General features: G+C 42.3%; 1 protein-coding gene across 4 annotated transcripts in view; it reads right to left on the reverse strand.

Annotated features, from left to right (window-relative positions):
- The window catches only part of runx2a (RUNX family transcription factor 2a), a 197,605-nt gene that overhangs the window by 66,397 nt on the left and 112,319 nt on the right, over nucleotides 1-18,889 (reverse strand). For 2 of the 4 annotated variants that reach the window (XM_051924439.1, XM_051924438.1), the window contains one exon: nucleotides 2,492-2,668. The exons of the other annotated variants lie outside the window; for them this stretch is intronic. In XM_051924439.1, the coding sequence (XP_051780399.1) occupies nucleotides 2,492-2,668 (177 nt within the window). The remainder of the gene's footprint in view (nucleotides 1-2,491; nucleotides 2,669-18,889) is intronic. 4 annotated transcript variants of the gene reach the window in all.

Genomic DNA, 18,889 nt, shown 5'->3' on the forward strand with positions numbered 1-18,889 from the left:
ACAGACAGATGATTTATTCTTGTTAAATAAATACACCTGTTGTTGGGTTTAATTGCTATTCGGTGTGTGTGTGCGCGTCTGGCACTGTCTTTCCATCGCATTATCCATTACAGTTTATTTAACATGAGAGTACTTTCTGATATTAGCTCATTAAACACCCATGAAACGTAAATAATTTTAAGCTACGGTACAAATGTATAAGTAGTAAACGATTTTTTGTTATTGATGTCGAACACTTTGTTACCGTATATACTCGTGTATAAGTCGGGTCTTGAAACCTGAAAAATGGACCCCGACTTATACGCCTGTTCAAAAATGCGGCAAAAATCTCTCATCAGTTTCTCAGACACAGAGAATTTTGTTGCAGCAGCACAGCTTCCAATTTCTTTCGCCACTTCAACGACGTTTAATTTAAAACCAGCTTCATGTTTTCTTCTGATTGAACACTCCATCATAGATAAGGGATGCTCTTACGATAAAGATGTATAAGGGTATGATACACAAAAAACACAAATCAGTGGAAACGTCGCTTCGTAATACTTTGGGTACGACCGTGTGGTTACGAAGGCACAACACAGACAGTGAGAGGTTAGGAGGACACACTGATACAGCGCATTGTTGCACCCACATAGAAAAAAAAGGCTGTGTGCTCCGTGGTTCCTCTCTCAGGTGGGTATTAGAATATCGTAATCTCTTGGACCAATAGCGAGTTTTCCACATTCGACTTATACGACTGACATTATAAAATACTGGAAATTATACGGTAAAATCAATCCCAACTTATCCATGAGAGAACTTATCCGCAAGTATATATGGTAATTTACGATAATTCTAGTTAGTTAGAGTTTGACTTGTTTGTATTGTCACACACCGTGTGAGTAGGAGGACGATGTTGTATGGACCAAGTGAAGGTGTGGCAGGGGTAGGCACTTAACCTTCTTCCATTGTCTTAGCATACCAGCTGCGGGGAAAACCTGTCTGACCCATCCTTGAAGACATCACTTCTGTTTCCCGGTGCGTGAGATGTTGTCACTTCTGGTTTCGACAAATGTGTGTGGTGATGTCACATTCCGGGTGCCTAGACCGAGGTCACTTCCAGTTCCGAGGCCCCTATGATGATGTCAGAAGAAGGTCACTTCCGATTCCCATTCGCCACTTCTTGTCTTCCCACTTAAAAAATCGTCATCTTCCTAAACCTCAGTCAGTTCATGCCTGGACTCCAACCAAGACACTTCTGTCAAACAATTCAACTCATTGCAGCAGGGATAATATACGGGTGGCTGCCCCAAATCTTTCTAAGTGTGTCGAGTCTGATCTTTCACAGTATGTAACGTTATTTTCTTTGTTGTCTAAGTTAGACTTGATCGTATGGAATGTTATTTTTTTCAAATAAAATCATAAATGGAAAAAAAATGATGATATTAGGTTTTATTAGTGAAATGCAGCTACACTTGTGCATGTATGTTCAACATTCATATCTACCTTTACATTGAGAGGGACGAACTGGCGTCCCAGCAGGTATGGACACCGCTACCTTACCTGGCTAGGGGGGCCTTGGTAGCGGAAGGCCAGGGAAGGGGTCGATATCCTTTTTCTATACCAGGATGTTACAGTGGCTACATCGGGATGGATTAAGCATCATCCGGGATGGATTTGGGAATTTGGAAGGTCTACACAGTGGTCAACTCCCTGCTAGTACACTAGGTGGCAGCATCCTGTCTAGCCAGCCCTAGTATGGACACACCTGCAGGGCAGCCTGAGAGTTATGATCCCTTGGGCCTGCCCTGTTGGGTTTTGTGGTGGGGGGCATCAGAAGGAAGCTCTAACATACAGATGTTACAAGGACTGTGGTGGTCCTACCTGACCCGGGTGAGTAATAGATTAAGCACCGGAAGTACTGGAGTTAAAAGAGAGCCCTCCATTCAACTTGGGAGGAGTGGAGGAGAGTGTGGAGGTGTAAACAAAAGAAAAGGAAGAGGACGAAGAGCGAGTTTGGCTGAATGTATTATTCAAGTTAAAAGCACTTTAATTCAATTGGGACTGTTATGGTGCAATTGTGTCTGCAGGTACGCCCTCTACTGGCCACAACATGTACAAATACGTTTATCCACTAAACCCAATGTTTTAGTCCTGTAACTTACCACCATTTTTGACCATTTCGAGATGCCACTGCATTGCTCTGAATGTGTAAGATTAGTACCCAGTGTGGCTGTGACATTAACGTCTTGACCCAAACTGCCCATTTCCTCCTTCCTCCTCCAATGGAGATGCTCCATTTCTTAACATTTTATCTCTTTTTTGCTAACTTTCATCTTAGTGCATTTCATTTCCACTTTACATTTGACTTCCCACAGACCACCCCACAGGCTGCCCTGATCCTAATCCTGACCACAGCCACACTTTGGCTGTCCCCTTCACACTCACACTCCTCTCACTCCAGCAGGCTTCCCTGACAGAGGGGCTTGACCCGTGTCCCCCTTGTCGCCCTTACCTGATATCTGGGTTTGGCCCTGTGGGTTAAAGGGGGCCGGCGCTGAGTTAGGGGAGGGGCGGGGGCTTTGTGTCTGAACACTGACTCTCATTGTGGACTGTCGAAGACGCTCCAGCTCGCTCAAGCGCTCGGAAAACAAACCAGGCTTCGGCTGGTCGTCGAGCTTCTGTCTGTGCCCTGCAGACGCAGGAGAGAGAGAGGAGAGAGGAGAGAGAGAGAGAGAGAGGAAGAGGGGGGGAAGAAGGGGAAGGAGTCTCTTAGCACACAATTCTTATCATCAGAGAAGAAAGAAACTACACATCTTCCCGTGGCTTTCCCATTTAGATCCCCCTATGACACTTGCAGGTGTCCCGCCAAAAGTTTTAAAAAATGATTGCCACTGAGAGCTGGATGAGCAGCAGGCTTGCAATAAAAAAGAAATATTAGCGTGAAGACAATGCTGGCTGCCAGTCAAATCATGCTAGGGACCTTTTTGGAGCAGTAATAAAGAGAAAAGAACAATGGCTACACATTCATTTAACAAACATTTGACTTATGGAGGGTATTTAAACACAAACTCACAAGGTGCTGTTTCACGGGAGGTAAACGGTACTTTCAAAGAGCAACACTGTTGTAGGGCGGCATGGTGGTGGAGAGGTTGGCACTTCTGCCTTAGTGATCCCGTGTCCTGTATTTGAGAGCAAAATGGCACAAGGCAGTTCCTAGCCTGGGTGGGATAGCATTACCTGGGCTGGGTGCCACACCAACATGCACCTGTAAAAGACACCCCCCCCCCCACCACTACCTCCCAGGGTGCAAATGGGCAGCAGCGTCATACGGCTGCAATGACCCAGTTTGATGCAAAGGCTCTTAGGAAGTGTGGAATTTACTAGAGTCTCTGAGAGACTGGAGGTTACCTGGAAGTGTGGCATGGCAGGGCTGAAGTCTATCCTGGTACTACCATTATATACGGGGTCCTCCACTTCATTCAGAGTAGAAGACAGAGCTTAACTAGCGAAGAGGAGGAGGAGGAAGGCTGGGGGATTAACGAAGAAGCGCTTTCAAACTACCTGCTATAATTCATATCATTTAACAAATATGATATGTGGCTATGCTGGTGTCTCACTGAGTACAGGGGTCACAACATTTTTAAAGTGTCAAAGTTTAAATTGTGGATTTGTTTAATTATATGAACTTAAAAATAAAATCTTAAAAATATAATTAGGGTGGCCTTGTTTGTGCTGCTGCTTCACAGATCCAGCATCCTGGGTAGTCGGCCATGTGGAGTTTGCATGTTCTCCTTTTGCCTGCCTGCGTTTCCATCCAGGCTAATTTAATGTGTGCAATTGCAATTACAAAGGTTTCTCTAATAACCAATTGGCATTAACACATGACACGTTAAGGATAAGCTAATGGAGTAATGGCTGCGGAAAATGGAGCTTTGAGGTCATTTGTGAATAATAAATTAAAAATCAGTCATTTCAAGCAGAACTGGCGATTATACACACAAGCAATGTATTTATCTATCTATTATATAGTACCTATTCTATCTATCTATCTATCTATCTATCTATCTATCTATCTATCTATCTATCTATCTATCTATCTATCTATCTATCTATCTAATATAGTGCCTTTCACATCACATTTCACATGCCTTTCTATCTATCTATCTATCTATCTATCTATCTATCTATCTATCTATCTATCTATCTATCTATCTATCTATCTATCTATCTATCTATCTATCTAATATAGTGCCTTTCACATCTATCTATCTATCTATCTATCTATCTATCTATCTATCTATCTATCTATCTGTCTGTCTGTCTGTCTGTCTGTCTGTCTGTCTGTCTGTCTGTCTGTCTGTCTGTCTGTCTATTATACAAGGCTAAATCAAAAAGAAAAAGCACTTTGAAAATTTTGCTGTAACAACAACAATGGATAGAAGCTGCCGCTATATAACACAATGTGTTATGGGTAGTCTGAACATGCACAGCACAGCGCAGCACTCTGCCATTAGTCTAGTTGAAGCCAAGATCAAATGAAGATGGATGCTCTGATGTGGGATTGCACCTTTGTTGAACAACATGCCGTAGTGAGATTTCTTTCCATTTTTGGCATTATATACAATGCCTAATTTCACACATTGACGGTGACATGTATATACAGTATATATATTTAATAAAAGCATATGTGTCAGTTTGTCTGGTTGCTAAGTCTCTGTCATTTTAAAAGGACTTACACAGCTAGTATGTATATATATATATATATATTACATGTATATATATATATATATATATATATTATATATATATATTATATATATATATATATATTATATCTATATATATATAATCCTATATATATATATATATATATATATATATATATATATAGTGAGTGCCATGGAGGAGAAACAGGACAAAATTGAAGATGCCAGTGGATGGACAAACAGAAGCCGGAGGCCAGGAGCAGTTCCATCCTCCAAACGTTAGGTGGCAGTGGTCTGCTGGAGGCACACCAACTTGGACACCTGCTGGAAGTTCAGACCCCTCAGGGTCCCAGGGTGCCACAAGGGGGTACAGGTGGGAGTGGACTACTCTGGTTCCCAAAACAACCCAGAAACAGACCCCACAAGCTATGGCGGGTCACCAAAAGCCATTCTGGGTCCAAGATAAAAGGAGCCCATTGCGTTACCCTGGGGACTCCCAGACTCCATTTCATATGAACCCCTGCAGGTTCCCAAGCTGGGATGCTGGCAGAGGACCACTGCCACCTAACATATGGGGGATAGAAATGCTCCTGTCCTCCAGCTTCTGCTTATCCATTACCTGGCACCTTCCATTTTGTCCAGAGGTCATGCCATCATCCTGCCAGGATGCCCGTCTGTCCTTCATGGCATACATACATTAAACAAACACACACAGATACAATGCTCTGTGACGTTTCATAGCCAGTCCAATTTGTTTTTATTTTATAAAACCCTTTAAGCAGTGAGTGCCATCTCAACACGCTTTACAAGGCAAGAAATAATAAGCTAAGATGCAGCCACACCAGTGTTTTACAAAGGTTTCTATTCATTCACTTCAGTTTAATTTTTTTATTATTATATTTACTGCCTTTCACCCTTCACTGCACTCTGAGTTCCACATACTTGGCACTACAGAAAAAAAGACCAATTTAAAGAATCAGTGCAGGACAATAAGGAATCCTAAGCAAATGTGATGCAGGCATGCAGGCCAAGAGGCGGCCAGAAGCTGTCACACCTAAGTCCAGTGGGCACACGAGTGGGCATTTTTTATTGGTTTAAGTAAATTGAAGATGTTGAAAGTGCTGACCGCTGCATGATGCCACCAGAGCTTGCTTTAATATGAATAAGGTGAGTTATGTCAGCAGACACTGAGAAGTCTCAGCTAATGTGATGCCAGCTGCAGTGGGCCGTGCTGTCACCAGCAAACAATTGACGTCGGCAGCTTCTTTAGGCACAAAGACGAGACTGTAGTGAGATGCTTGAGTGAGTAACATCACAGGATCAGTCAGAACTTTTGTTTTAGGAAATGAGTCTGGTGAGCTGGAGGAAAGTCCCTGAAATCCCAGAGAACACAAAACAAAAGACTCGACGCGGGCACAAACAGAAAGACGGGCTGCAGTGAGCAGATGGAGGCAGAACACACAAGAGCCACAAGAAGAGTTAAGAAGTAGAAAAGCGAGGAGGAGGAAGAGAGACGGAAGAGGAACCAAGTTAATAGACGAGTTGAGGAGCAATAGAATTGGGAGGCTGGGTGTTCTGTCATGGCCGGAAAACAGACAACGAGTTTATTGAGTCGAGATGCATGTGAAAGGCGAAATAAAAAGAAAATGAAGCGACCAAAACCTGGGCGAGAGGCACAAATCACAGTCAATAATCAGGTAATGAGGCGAAAACCAGGCAAGACACGAAAGATAACCACAAGAGAAGTTAAAAGGCTGGCCTTTTATCCCATCTGTTAATTCATTCAAGGTTATGACCCCAGAGACCACGCCCCCTAGAAACATGGGATGCAACCCTGACAATGGTACACAAAAATGGCTTCCATAACAGGAAAAGGCTATAAGACCTCAAATCATGGAACTGGGAGGTAGCAGGCCAGTGAAGCAAAAAAGTGGGGTCATATGGCGCTGGGGCACTTAGACTTTGAACCCCAAGTCCGCTGGGTCACTTTCTGAATGTGAAACCAAAATTTGTAGTATTACAATATATTGCATTTCTCTTTCCAACTGAAACAAAATCTTTAGTGTTAAAATGTATTGCATTTCAACAGATGGTGCATTGTGAACGTGAGCAAGTTACCTAACCTGTCTTATGTTCCAGCTGTAAAAAATGTCAAAAGTTTTGATGTATGTTGATTTTGAAAATCACTGAAAGGAATGGCATTGGCCAAATCCTTGATAATCAATAATCTATCTATCTATCTATCTATCTATCTATCTATCTATCTATCTATCTATCTATCTATCTATCTATCTATCTATCTATCTATCTAATAGTGTCTTTCACATCTATCTATTACAGTGTGCCTTTCCTATCTATCTATCTATCTATCTATCTATCTATCTATCTATCTATCTATCTATCTATCTATCTATCTATCTATCTATCTATCTATCTAATAGTGCCTTTCACATCTATCTATCTATCTATCTATCTATCTATCTATCTATCTATCTATCTATCTATCTATCTATCTATCTATCTATCTATCTATCTATCTATCTATCTATTATATTGTGCCTTTCCTATCTATTCCTTGATAAATGTTGCCTTTCATATTGTCTGAATTCTGTTATGTAATGCCTTGCATATTTCTTTCTATCTATGAGTTATATAGTGCCTTTCATATTGTTGGTCTGTAAGGTATAAAGTGCCCATCCTCTAACTATCTAAAATAGATAATATGAAAGGAAACAAGTTATTGATAGACAATATGAAAGGCACTATATACAGCAACTTGAAAGCCAGTATATAACTTACAGACTGTCAGCAATATTTAAAAGCAGTATGTAACAGAACACATAGGACGATACAAAAGACACTCCAAACAATTCACATAGACAATAAAGGCAGTATATTACTGACTGATAATATTAAAGTTACTACATAACTCATATATAGTCACTATGAAAGGCACGATATAGCTGATGCAGACAGTCATTATGAAAGGCACTCTATAACATCCATTTAAAAACATGTTGTCAAATAAAAACTGTACTATAAAACTCATGCAACATGAAAGGCACTACATGAATCAGACAGTTACAAATTATGAAAGGCATTATACATCTCGTAGCTTGTCAATATGTAAGGTGCTATATAACTCATAGATGGATACCCAATAGGAGAGGCACTGATGAACTTATAGACAGACAGAAAGACCACTAATTTGAAAAGCACTGTTTAACACAGAAAATGCAAAGCACTCTATACCTCACTGATAAACAGTATGAAAGGCGCTATATAACTCATGGATAGCCACGGAATATGAAATGCACTATTTAACTCATAGATCATAGTCATGATGCAAAAAAATAAAATAAAAACTTCTACATAAGACAAATCCCAGAAGAGCACACACACACAAAGGAAAGCCGTTGTGCCTATGAACACTATGGAGGAGCACTGGCTAAAGGATCAGCGGAGAGCTTTATGCTCAAGGCCTGCACTGGCAGAGCTTATAAAGACGGCCACAGGCAGAACTGCGAGACAAGGGGTCCCAGAGAGCCGCTCTGGGCCTGTGCCAGCAGTGTGGGTGGTCCATGTGTTCCAGGCTGCAAGAAGGAAAGCAGGCCAGGAAACGGCCCACGTGTAGTCACGCACACACACACACACACACACATTCTCAAGCTTCTTTTCGTAAATTGACAAGACTGTCTGCTGGCCGGAGACGCACTGAGGAGCTCTGGCGGCAACATTTAAAAAGATTTTGGAGCAGCGTCTTGTAGGGGCCGCAGTGTTTCACCAGGCTGGCTCTGTAAGGGTGCCCATCAAAGAACTGCACCCCAGAGGGCACTCGCCTCCAACTGTCAATTTGCCACATAAGGAGCATCTGATCTGAAAATGCGAGCCCAAGGCCCGGCTGGTGCTTCACAAGGCCACAGATTCCAGGAATCGAGCATTGTCATTTGTTTTGCATATGGCTGAGCAGCCAATAAACAACAACAAGAAGATCTGCGAGACGAGAGAGACAGAAAGAGGAAGAACTGGACACTTTCCCAGACAGGCAGCATGATGTCATGCTGAAGACTCACGCAAACCGACAGACCCAGAGGGGAGTGCTGTGCAGCTCTCAAAGAGGAAGTCCACCAGCAGGCTTCGCTGGGCACATTCAAATCAGGGTAACCGTCACTGGCAGACGGCAATGTGGCTCTCTGCTCATCTGGTTTTGGCGTATTCTCACAGTTCACTTGTATATTTAGCTTGAGGACATAAGTTATAGTCACTTTGTGACAGAGAGAGAAATGATTATTTGCGTGTCGCCTGTTATTCACTATAGCGAGGCGTGGTAGGGCAGGGCAGCATGACAGGCTTGAGTAATGAACTCCATAGGAGTCAGCAGCAGGGCATTGCGATGTAACAATGATGAACGTGATGGTAGGGAAAGCCACCAAAGGTTCTGTGCCAGCCACAACAGATTGCACAGAGTCACGGCAAAGAGGTCACGGCAGGTCCCCTGCACAACACAGGTGTCCACTCCTATGAGACAAGAGTCCATCTACCGTGGATTCAGAAAGTGTGCAGACTCCTTCACTCCTTACACATTTTCTTATGTCGCAGCTCGGTGCTAAAATCCTTTATATTTCATTTTTTCCTCACGTCAAGCAGGAGTTAATAGATGTGGCGGCACGAGGGGGAACTACACAAATATTAGACAAGTAGTTTAAATTTTGTGGTTGATCGATGTATTCTTTATTTATATTTTGAGTTTGTCTATAATAGGCGAGGAAGACAAGTTTCCAGGTAATGTTGTTATACTCACAATTTCTGACGCAAGAGAGTGGTGAGGTGTTACATGCTTGATTAAGAGATGTAAGGAAGAATTTCACTGGACATGACGATATTGACAAATATGAACATGATGTATCCATATTTGTAATTATGTGCAATGCTCCGTATAAAAAATTAATTCATCCGCCCAAAATAGAACTCAAGGTTACAGATGAGGTGTCGTGTGTCTAAAATACTAGTGCCAATGACACATGAGATCAGCGGTTAATGACTCATACTTGGAAATTCACACCACTTGTCTTCATGTTTTAAACTACACGTTAACGTTTTTTCAATTTGGTATTTTTATTAGCATGTACAGTGGCATGCAAAAGTGTGGGCCCCCTTGCTTAAAATGTCTGTTGCTGTGAAAAGTTAAGTGAACCGAAAATGAACTGATCACCCAAAGTGCATCAAGTTCAAGATGACACATTCCTTTAATATTTTAAGCAAGACTACATTTTTATTTCCATTATTCACAGGTACAAAATACCAAAAAAATGAAAAGGGTGTGAAGCAAACGTTTGGGACCCCGACATGGTCAGTGAGGGCTGGGTGGTCTCGTGGCCTTGGAACCCCTGCGGATTTTGGTTTTTTTTTTCTCCAGCCCTCTGGAGTTTTTATTTTTTGTTGTTTTTCTTCTGTCCTCCCGGCTATCGTCCTTCCTTTATTCTTTACTTAGTATTGCCTAATCTTATTTTTTAATTTTTATTTTTTATAAGCTTTTCCCTCTTCTTTGATCACAATATTTTTAGAAATCACCTTAGTCAGTGGGTGGACCTCACTAGCAGTGTCTTAACTTGGTTTGAATCCTACCTGACAGGTAGAAAATTCTTTGTTAGTTGTGGTAATTATACTTCAAAGACACATGATATCCTATATGGTGGTCCACAAGGCTCTATCCTGGGTCTGCTGCTCTTTTCTATCTACATGCTTCCGTTAGGTCAGATTATCTCAGGGCACAACGTGAGCTACCACAGCTATGCAGATGACACACAGCTGTATTTATCAATAGCACCTGATGACCCCGACTCTGTTGTTTCACTAACACAATGTCTTACTTGTGTTTCTGAGTGGATGAGTAGTAATTAGGATTAAAAGTCAAGACGGAGGTAAAGAATTTAGGGGTAACTGTTGACTGTGACCTGAATTTTAAATCACATATTAATCAGATCACTAGGACAGCATTTTTTTGCTTAAGAAATATAGCAAAAGTTAGACGTCTTATATCATTGAAAGATGCTGAGAAATGAGTTCACGTTTTTGTTTTCAGTCGACTAGATTACTGTAACACACTCCTCTTAGGACCACCCAAAAAAGACATACATCGATTGCAACGAGTGCAGAATGCAGCTGCTAGAATCTTAATTAGGAAAAGAAAATCCGAGCGCATTTCTCCAGTTTTGATGTCACTACACTGGTTACCTGTGTCATTCAGAATTGACTTTAAAATACTGCTTATCCTCTTTAATAAAATCCCTTTGTGCATCCAGGTGTCCGTGTGTGTGTGTCTTCTGGTGAAGTGCGCATGTGCGGGGCTTCTGGTGAAGTGCGCATGTGCGGGGCACGGTGCGATATTACTGTCAGAGAAAGTTAGAGGCGTTTTACGGAAATACAAACCAGTATTACTGCGAGAGGAAATTAAAGGTACACAATACAGTGACTCATATTACAGCCACATACAAGCCAGTATTACTGTCAGAGGAGATTAAAGGCATATTACCGACGCGCACGCCTGTATTACCGCCAGAGAAAATTAAAGGTATATTATGGACGTACAAGACAGTATTACTGTCACAGAAAATTAAAGACACACAATACACGGCGGCAGCCCACAAAGAACGGTCAGCTCAGCAAGTGAACATCAACAAAAGAAAGGCTGAAAGAAAGAAAAATATGACCAACAAAAAGAATGAGGTCAAAGTCCCTTGCCATTTAATATAGACTGCTCCTACTAATGTTTATGCACTACTGTTCTAGCGCCCGTTATTGTAACGGGCTAAATGACTAGTGGTTTATAAAGCCTTAAATAATCTCGCCACATCTTATATATCAGAATGTCTGACATCTTATATTCCAAATCATAACCTTAGATCTTCAAATGAGTGTCTGCTTAGAATTCCAAGAGCAAAACTTAAAAGAAGTGGTGAGGCGGGTGGCCTTCTGCTGTTATGCACCTAAAATCTGGAATAGCCTGCCAGTAGGAATTCGCCAGGCTAATATAGTGGAGCACTTTAAAACACTGCTGAGAACACATTACTTTAACATGGCTTTCTCATAACTTCATTTTAGTTTAATCCTGATGCTCTGTATATTTAATTAATTATCATTACTATTCATGGTGACTCCAAAATCTGTACTAAGCCCTACTTTCTCTTCTGTTCTTTTTCCGGTTTTCTGTGGTGGCGACCTGTGCCACCACCACCTAATCAAAGCACCATGATGTCCCTCTATTGATGGATTAAAGGCCAGAAGTCCATGTGACCGTCATCATCAAGTCCTTCCATGAAAACCCTGAATACTTATGTTAGGTAGAATACCTAGAGGGGGCTGGGTGGTCTCGTGGCCTCAGATCCCCTGCAGATTTTTATTTTTTTCTCCAGCCATCTGGAGTTTTTTTTGTTTTTTCTGTCCTCCCTGGCCATCGGACCTTACTTTTATTTTATGTTAATTAGTGTTCTCTTATTTTAATTTTTACTTTGTCTTTTTTCTCTTTCTTCATCATGTAAAGCACTTTGATCTACATCATTTTTATGAAAATGTGCTATATAAATAAATGTTGTTGTTGTGATAGTAAGACCCCCTTTGGCGAGAATCACAGCTTATAAACACCTTTTGTAGCCAGCTAAGAGTCTTTCAGCTCCTAGTTGGGGTCTTTTTGCCCATTCGTTCTTGCAAAAGGTTTCTAATTCTGCAAGATTCTTGGGCCGTCTTACATACATGGATCTCTCTTCTGAGATCTCTCCACAAATTTCCAATGATGTTTAAGTCAGGGGACTGAGAGGGCCTTGTGAAAACCATCAGCTTGCACCTCTTGAGGTATCCCATTATAGATTTGGAGGTGTGTTTCGGATCATTACCTTGTTGTAGGCTCCATTCTCTTTTCAACTTCATCCGTTTTACAGATGGTGTGATGTTTGCTTCCAGACCTTGCTGGTATTTATTTGACTCCATTCTTCCCTCGCCCAATGACCTGTTCCCTGTGCCACCGGCTACAACACAAGCCCAAAGTCTGATCAATCCACCGCCATACTTAATAGTTATAGACGTGGTCTTTTCCTGGAATTCGGACCCTCTTTTTTCTCCTGACATACCTTTGCAAATTGTGGCCACAAAGTTCTATTTCTGACTTTATCAGTCCACATGACTTGTTTTCAGAATGCATCAGGCTTGTTTAGATGTTCATTTGCAAACTTCAGGCCCTGAATTTTGTGGCTGGGACACAGGGAAGATTTTCTTCTGCTGACTCTTACCATGAATGTCCTATTTGTTCAGGAGTCACTGCACAGTAGCACAGTGGACCACCACTCTAGAGTCTACTATATCATCCTGGAGGTCTTTTACAGTCCAAAGCGGGGTGGGGGGGGGGAGGTTATTTGCCTTTCTAGCAATCCAACAAGCAGTTCTTTCAAAAAGTTTTGTTGGTCTTCCAGACGTCCACTTGACCTCCACCGTTCCTGTGAACTGCCATTTCTTAAAAACATGAACTGAGGAAACAGCTTTGGTATCTTCTTGTCACCTTCTCCTGCTTTGTGGGCCTCAGTTTTTTTATTTTTTAGAGTTCTAGGCAGAGTTCTGCTTAGAGGAGCCCATGGCTGCTGATTGTTGGTGCAAGAGTCCAAGAATTTCTACAGCTTTGACAAATGCATCACCTGGGGTTTCCTAATGATGACTGATGAGCAAATGAAGGTCTGGGACCACCTTGGGAAAAGTTATCTGAGACCTCAAATATTTTGGGGTACCCAAACTTTTGCACGTTGCTCCTTCCCTTTTTTCACTGTACAATACACTACAATGTGCTAATCTGGCCTAAAATGCTGAATAGCATTTTAGCTTGATGTCTTTTGGTGATCAGTTTGTAACAGTGCTACCGGGGAGCAAAAACTTCATCTCCCAGCAGTCCCTGCAATGGCTCGGATTGGACGCCTCCCAAGGGTGCAGAAGGTCAGCGCGAGTTTTAAAAGGAGGTCGGTTATACAGAAAGGGGAAGCTATGTTGTGTCTGAAGTTACCCGTCTGTTTTGTCTTCCCGTTCCTTGCCTTTGGATTTTTGTTCTTGTCCTGGATGACCTCCTGCTCGTGTGTATGGACTGTCTGGTGTCTGCCTGCTGCATGAGGACTGAATTGGATTGTTCGTCAACCTTTGGAGGAGGAGCGCTCCCGATCTCATCACTCTTCATCATCAGGATATGACGGTAGGACTGTTCTTTACATTTACTTACAGCGAGCTGATCTCTGGATTATTCAGTCTCCATTTTTCACTACATTGGTTGCCATTTCCTATGGACTTCATTGTGTGGGGCTTTTGTTAGTTGTGAGTCGGGCTAGGGCTGGGTGTGTTCTTGGGGTTCCCACCAAAAATAAATAAATAAGTCACCGGCAACAGGTGGTGTGAACCTTAACTGGGTTGTTCAGACCATTACAAGTTCATCTTCTGCTCACTCAGCTATTCACTTAACAAACATTTTAAGCAAGGGGGCCCAAACTTTTGCATGCCACTGTAACTCCTTATGCCAGTATGGTATCCAGTGTCCTGGGCTTGGATCCTGCCGCTAGTTTGTCATCTGTGTGGACTCTGCTTGTTCTTCCCATGTCTGTGTGGGTTTTCCTTCAGGTTCTCTGGCTTTCCTTCCATATCCCCCAGAGATGTACACCTTAGGTTAACTGGCAACTCTGAAACTGGCCTTTGTGTGGGTGGGTTTGCTTCCACGGTTGGCCTCTGTGACCCTTAACTGAATTAAACTGTGTTGTATGTTGTCAGTGGCACTGACAGGAGGCAGAGCTGAAGATGCTACAATTTTCGATTGGAGAAACGAGGGTAGACAGCATTAGGAAGAAGTATATTAGAGGGAGCATACAGGTACGACCATTTGGTGACCAAGTGAGTGAGGCGAGAGTGAGATGGTTTGGGCACTCGCAGAGGAGAGACGAGGGGTACATCGGGAAAAGAATGTGGAAGATGGAACCGCCAGAGGAAAAGAGGAAGGCCAAAGAGAAGGTCAGCATTTCTGTATTATATAAAAACATTTTAAAGTCCCTCTCCCTTTCAAAGATACAAGAGCACAGTGGGAAAAGGATCCCTCACTTAACATCTTGAAAAGGGAGTGGAAGGTAGCCATGCACAGAATTCACTCGGTGCACCATATGCACAAAGCATACAATTATTCAACTTAAAATCATCTATCGAGTGCATCTCTCTCATTTAAAATTGTCCAAAATGTTTCCAGGGTAAGATCCAACCTGTAAACGTTGCAATCGAGCTCCAGCCTCACTGGGTCATATGTTCTCATCATTCTGGACGAAAATCTTTAAATGCCTGTCAGACAGCCTTGTTGTCACAATCCCTCCTAATCCACTAACAGCTGTGTTTGGTGGGCTTACAGAGGGGCTTAAAGTGGAGAAGGACAAACAAACTGTAATGGCCTTTACTACACTATTAGCACGTAGACTTATCTTGCTCAGCTGGAAGAATCCTAACTCGCCTCTGTTAATTCACTGTGTAACTGATGTTAGCTATTATCTGAAATTGGAAAAAATCAAATTCTCATTTAGAGGATCTGTGCAAAACTTCTTCAAAACCTGTCAGGATCTGATCAATAACATTATAGAGAGGAAGTGGGTTCTCTCCCCTCTTTTTTTTATTCTATTGTTTTATTCATTTATTTACTTACATATTTTTACTATTATTAAAGTTTTACTCTGCTGACCTAGCTCTCTTTCTTATGGGTGGGGGTCGATTTGTTTCGAACCTAGTTTTGTTAAACTTAGACTTGCATGTATGGAATGTTAGCTGACTTTAATAAAATTAATAAAATGTTTAAAAAAAACAAAGAGGAGGTCTATGGATGTGATGAGGGAAGACATGAAGGCAGCCGGTGTGGCAGAAAATGATGTAAAAGACGGGGAGAGATGGAGACGGATGATCTGATGTGGCAACCCCTAAATGGGAGCAGCTGAAAGAAGAAGAAGATTCTAGCAAAAATGCATGCGTTTGGGACATTGTGAGCATGCGACTGGATATGTGATGTATGGATTATGTGAACTCATTTTTTCATGGACGTATTACCATATATACTCACGTATAAGTCACGTATAAGATCATAAAATCAGACCCCTACTTATACGCCCATTTCAAAAATTTTTTACATCTTTTTGCCTCTTCCAATGTCTCTCAGTTTCTCAGACACATCAAATTCTGTTGCTGCAGCACAGTTACCAAATTCTTTCGCCACTTCAACAACGTATTTTTAGCTTCATATTTTCGAACGCTCCATCGTAGATAAGAGATGCTCTTACGATAAAGGTGGATGAGGGTGTGAGATACAAAAAATACAAAACAGTGGAAACGTCGCTTCAGAATAGTTCCGGTATTACCGTGTGGTCACGTAGGCACAATACATAGAAACCAACGGCCGTGTGCTCTGTGGTTACTCTCTCAGGTGGCCGTTAGCATATCGTAATCTCTTGGACCAATAGCGTGAGTTTTCCGCATTCGACTTATACAACCAACATTATAAAATACCAGAAATTATATGGAAAAATAATGCCCTGACTAATCCATGGGAGAACTTAAACACAACTTATTTCAAGGTTTTTGTAGTTTATGAATTCAATGGCACATCTTTCTTTTTGGTTACTATTTACTGTGAAGCGCCAACATTTTGAATTGGCTGTGGGATAGATGTGAGGTCGTTGCTCTGGCAATATTTCCCATGATACACCGGGAGTGTGGAATGGGTGATGTAATCAGCGTGACCATATAAAGGTCACTGCACGCATTCCCAGATTATCCAAGATCGATTTAAATATCGATTTCCATCCATCCATCCATCATCCAACCCGCTATATCCTAACTACAGGGTCACGGGGGGACTGCTGGAGCCAATCCAGCCAACACATGGCGCAAGGCAGAAAACAAACCCTGGGCAGGGGCGCCAGCCCACCGCAGTAAATAAAAATTTTCACTCCTTATTTTTATTTTTTTTGTGACTCCGGTCAACAAAATCTATGGCTGAACTTTTGACTTGGATTTTTGACTAGAGATTCGGACCCTTAGACTTTCTTTCTGTCTTTTGGTTTTTGACCCATGCTTGTTTTTTGACCGTGTCCTTTCCTCCTGGTCATCAGTCATAACATTTTTCACTGACTACCTTGAGGTTGGAGTGCCACTCCTGATATTTAGTACTCATTAATCAGCCAGGTCATCAAGAGCGATTTAGAAGAAGAAGAAAGAAAACAATGAAAGCCTCCCTACTTTGCTGAAATATCCCCTTTTTCAAACAAATATCTGCACATCCCCTGCTGGAATGCCAGAGCTGGTGGAGAAGAATGCTGCATTCACATGAATTGGGGACTTTCAGAGATACCACTTGTGACGTCTCACTTTCCCACTTTGTCGCGGTCATGTGAAGTGCTAGTCAGCGTTTTTTGGAGAAGTGGAAGGCTGATGTTCATTGGCTACTTTATTTGCACAGAATGCAATTAAGTGAGTGAGAACAAAAGGCTAACTGAGTGTACTTACTGCGTGTGTAGTGCACTGCTCCGGACTAATCTGTGAGGTGAGACATCAATGCTGGCTAACTCAAGACGCACTGTTTTCACAGAATTACTGTACTGGAAGCTAACATTTTGTGTGAAATTTTAGCACTGAGAAGCGCAGCGTGTGACTGCTGCATTTAAGCAAGAAGGCCTGTACATCACTGCAATGGCTCTTTATTGCTCTAATTTTTATAAGGCATAGTTAAAGGAAATCCTGTGATGAACTAACATCCTGTATAGGGTTATTCTTATTTGGTGCTTAGTGCTGTCGGTAATGGCTCCAGTCCCCCTGCAGTCCTGACTAATGTGAATCGGATGTAACAATTATTATTGTAGGGCATACTAAACACCCCGACTAACTACAGAATGAAGCCACAAATGGCAAACTTCACAAAAACGTCTGGCACTGGCCTCTGCCCATGCTTTGGGTGCCCGTCTTTTGCCCCCACCATAATTTTCAATCAAGTCACTTAACCTTTCTGGATTCCAGCATCATCCTTTTATAAATATAAACACACATTTTTTCTTTGATTTCCCCCTTGGCTCCACAGTTTAAAATTACAAATCAAACAATTCACACTTCCTGATTAAAGTTCACACTGCAGACTGTCATTTAAGGGCATATATTTCACTCACACCATCCAGATGTTGCCTCGCAGTAAGGAGACCTGGATTCGCTTCCCCTTCCCGGGTCTTCCCTGCGTGGGTTTCCTTCGGGTGCTCCAGTTTTCTTCCACAGTCCAAAGACATGCAGGTTTGGTGCACTGGCGATCTTAAATTGTCCCTAGTGAGTGCTTGGTGTGTGGGTATGTGTGTGTGTGCCCTGTGGTGGGCTGGCATCCAGCCCGGGATTTGTTCCTGCCTTGCACCCTGTGCTGGCTGGGCTTGGCTGCAGCAGACCCCCGTGACCCTGTGTTAGGATGTAGCGGGTTGGACAATGACTGACTGACACCATCCAGAAATGACAACACTTTTAATACATGCCCCCAACGTCCTCCCCCCCCACAACCATCACCCATTTCAGGGCACTATAATTTTTGGGACAGTTGGTGTCACAGGTGTTTGTGAAAGGACTTCATAGAGCCTGCATAATTCTGGGAAAAGATCTTGTGGACAGATGAGACAAAGATGAACCTGATCAGAGTGATGGCAAGAGCAAAGTGTGGAAATGCCTGAGATCCAAAGCAGACCACCTCATCTGTTAAACATGGCGGTGCTGGGGGCGTTATGGCTTGGGCATGTATGGCTACCACAGGTCTTGACTGGCACACTTCTCTTCATTGATGATGGAACTGCTGACAGCATAATGAATTCTGAGGTGTGTAGAAACATCTGACGTGCTCGAGTTCCAGTAAATGTCTCCAAACTCAGTGGACGGCCCTTCATCCTACAACAAGATAAAGAGCCAAACAGACCGCTGAGGACACACAGGAGTTTATCAAAGCTAAAAAATGGAGAATTCTTGAAGTGCTGAGCCAGTCACCTGATTGAAATCCAACTGAGCAGGCCTTCTATATGCTGAAGGGGACAAGCCCACCCGAAACAAGCAGGAGCTGAAGATGGCTGCATTAGAGGCTTGGCAGAGCATCACCAGAGAAGACCCTCAGCACCTGGTGATGTCTGTGAATCGCACACTTC

Source organism: Erpetoichthys calabaricus, chromosome 3 (assembly GCF_900747795.2).
Source record: "Erpetoichthys calabaricus chromosome 3, fErpCal1.3, whole genome shotgun sequence".
In the NCBI taxonomy this organism is placed as follows: Eukaryota; Metazoa; Chordata; class Cladistia; order Polypteriformes; family Polypteridae; genus Erpetoichthys; species Erpetoichthys calabaricus.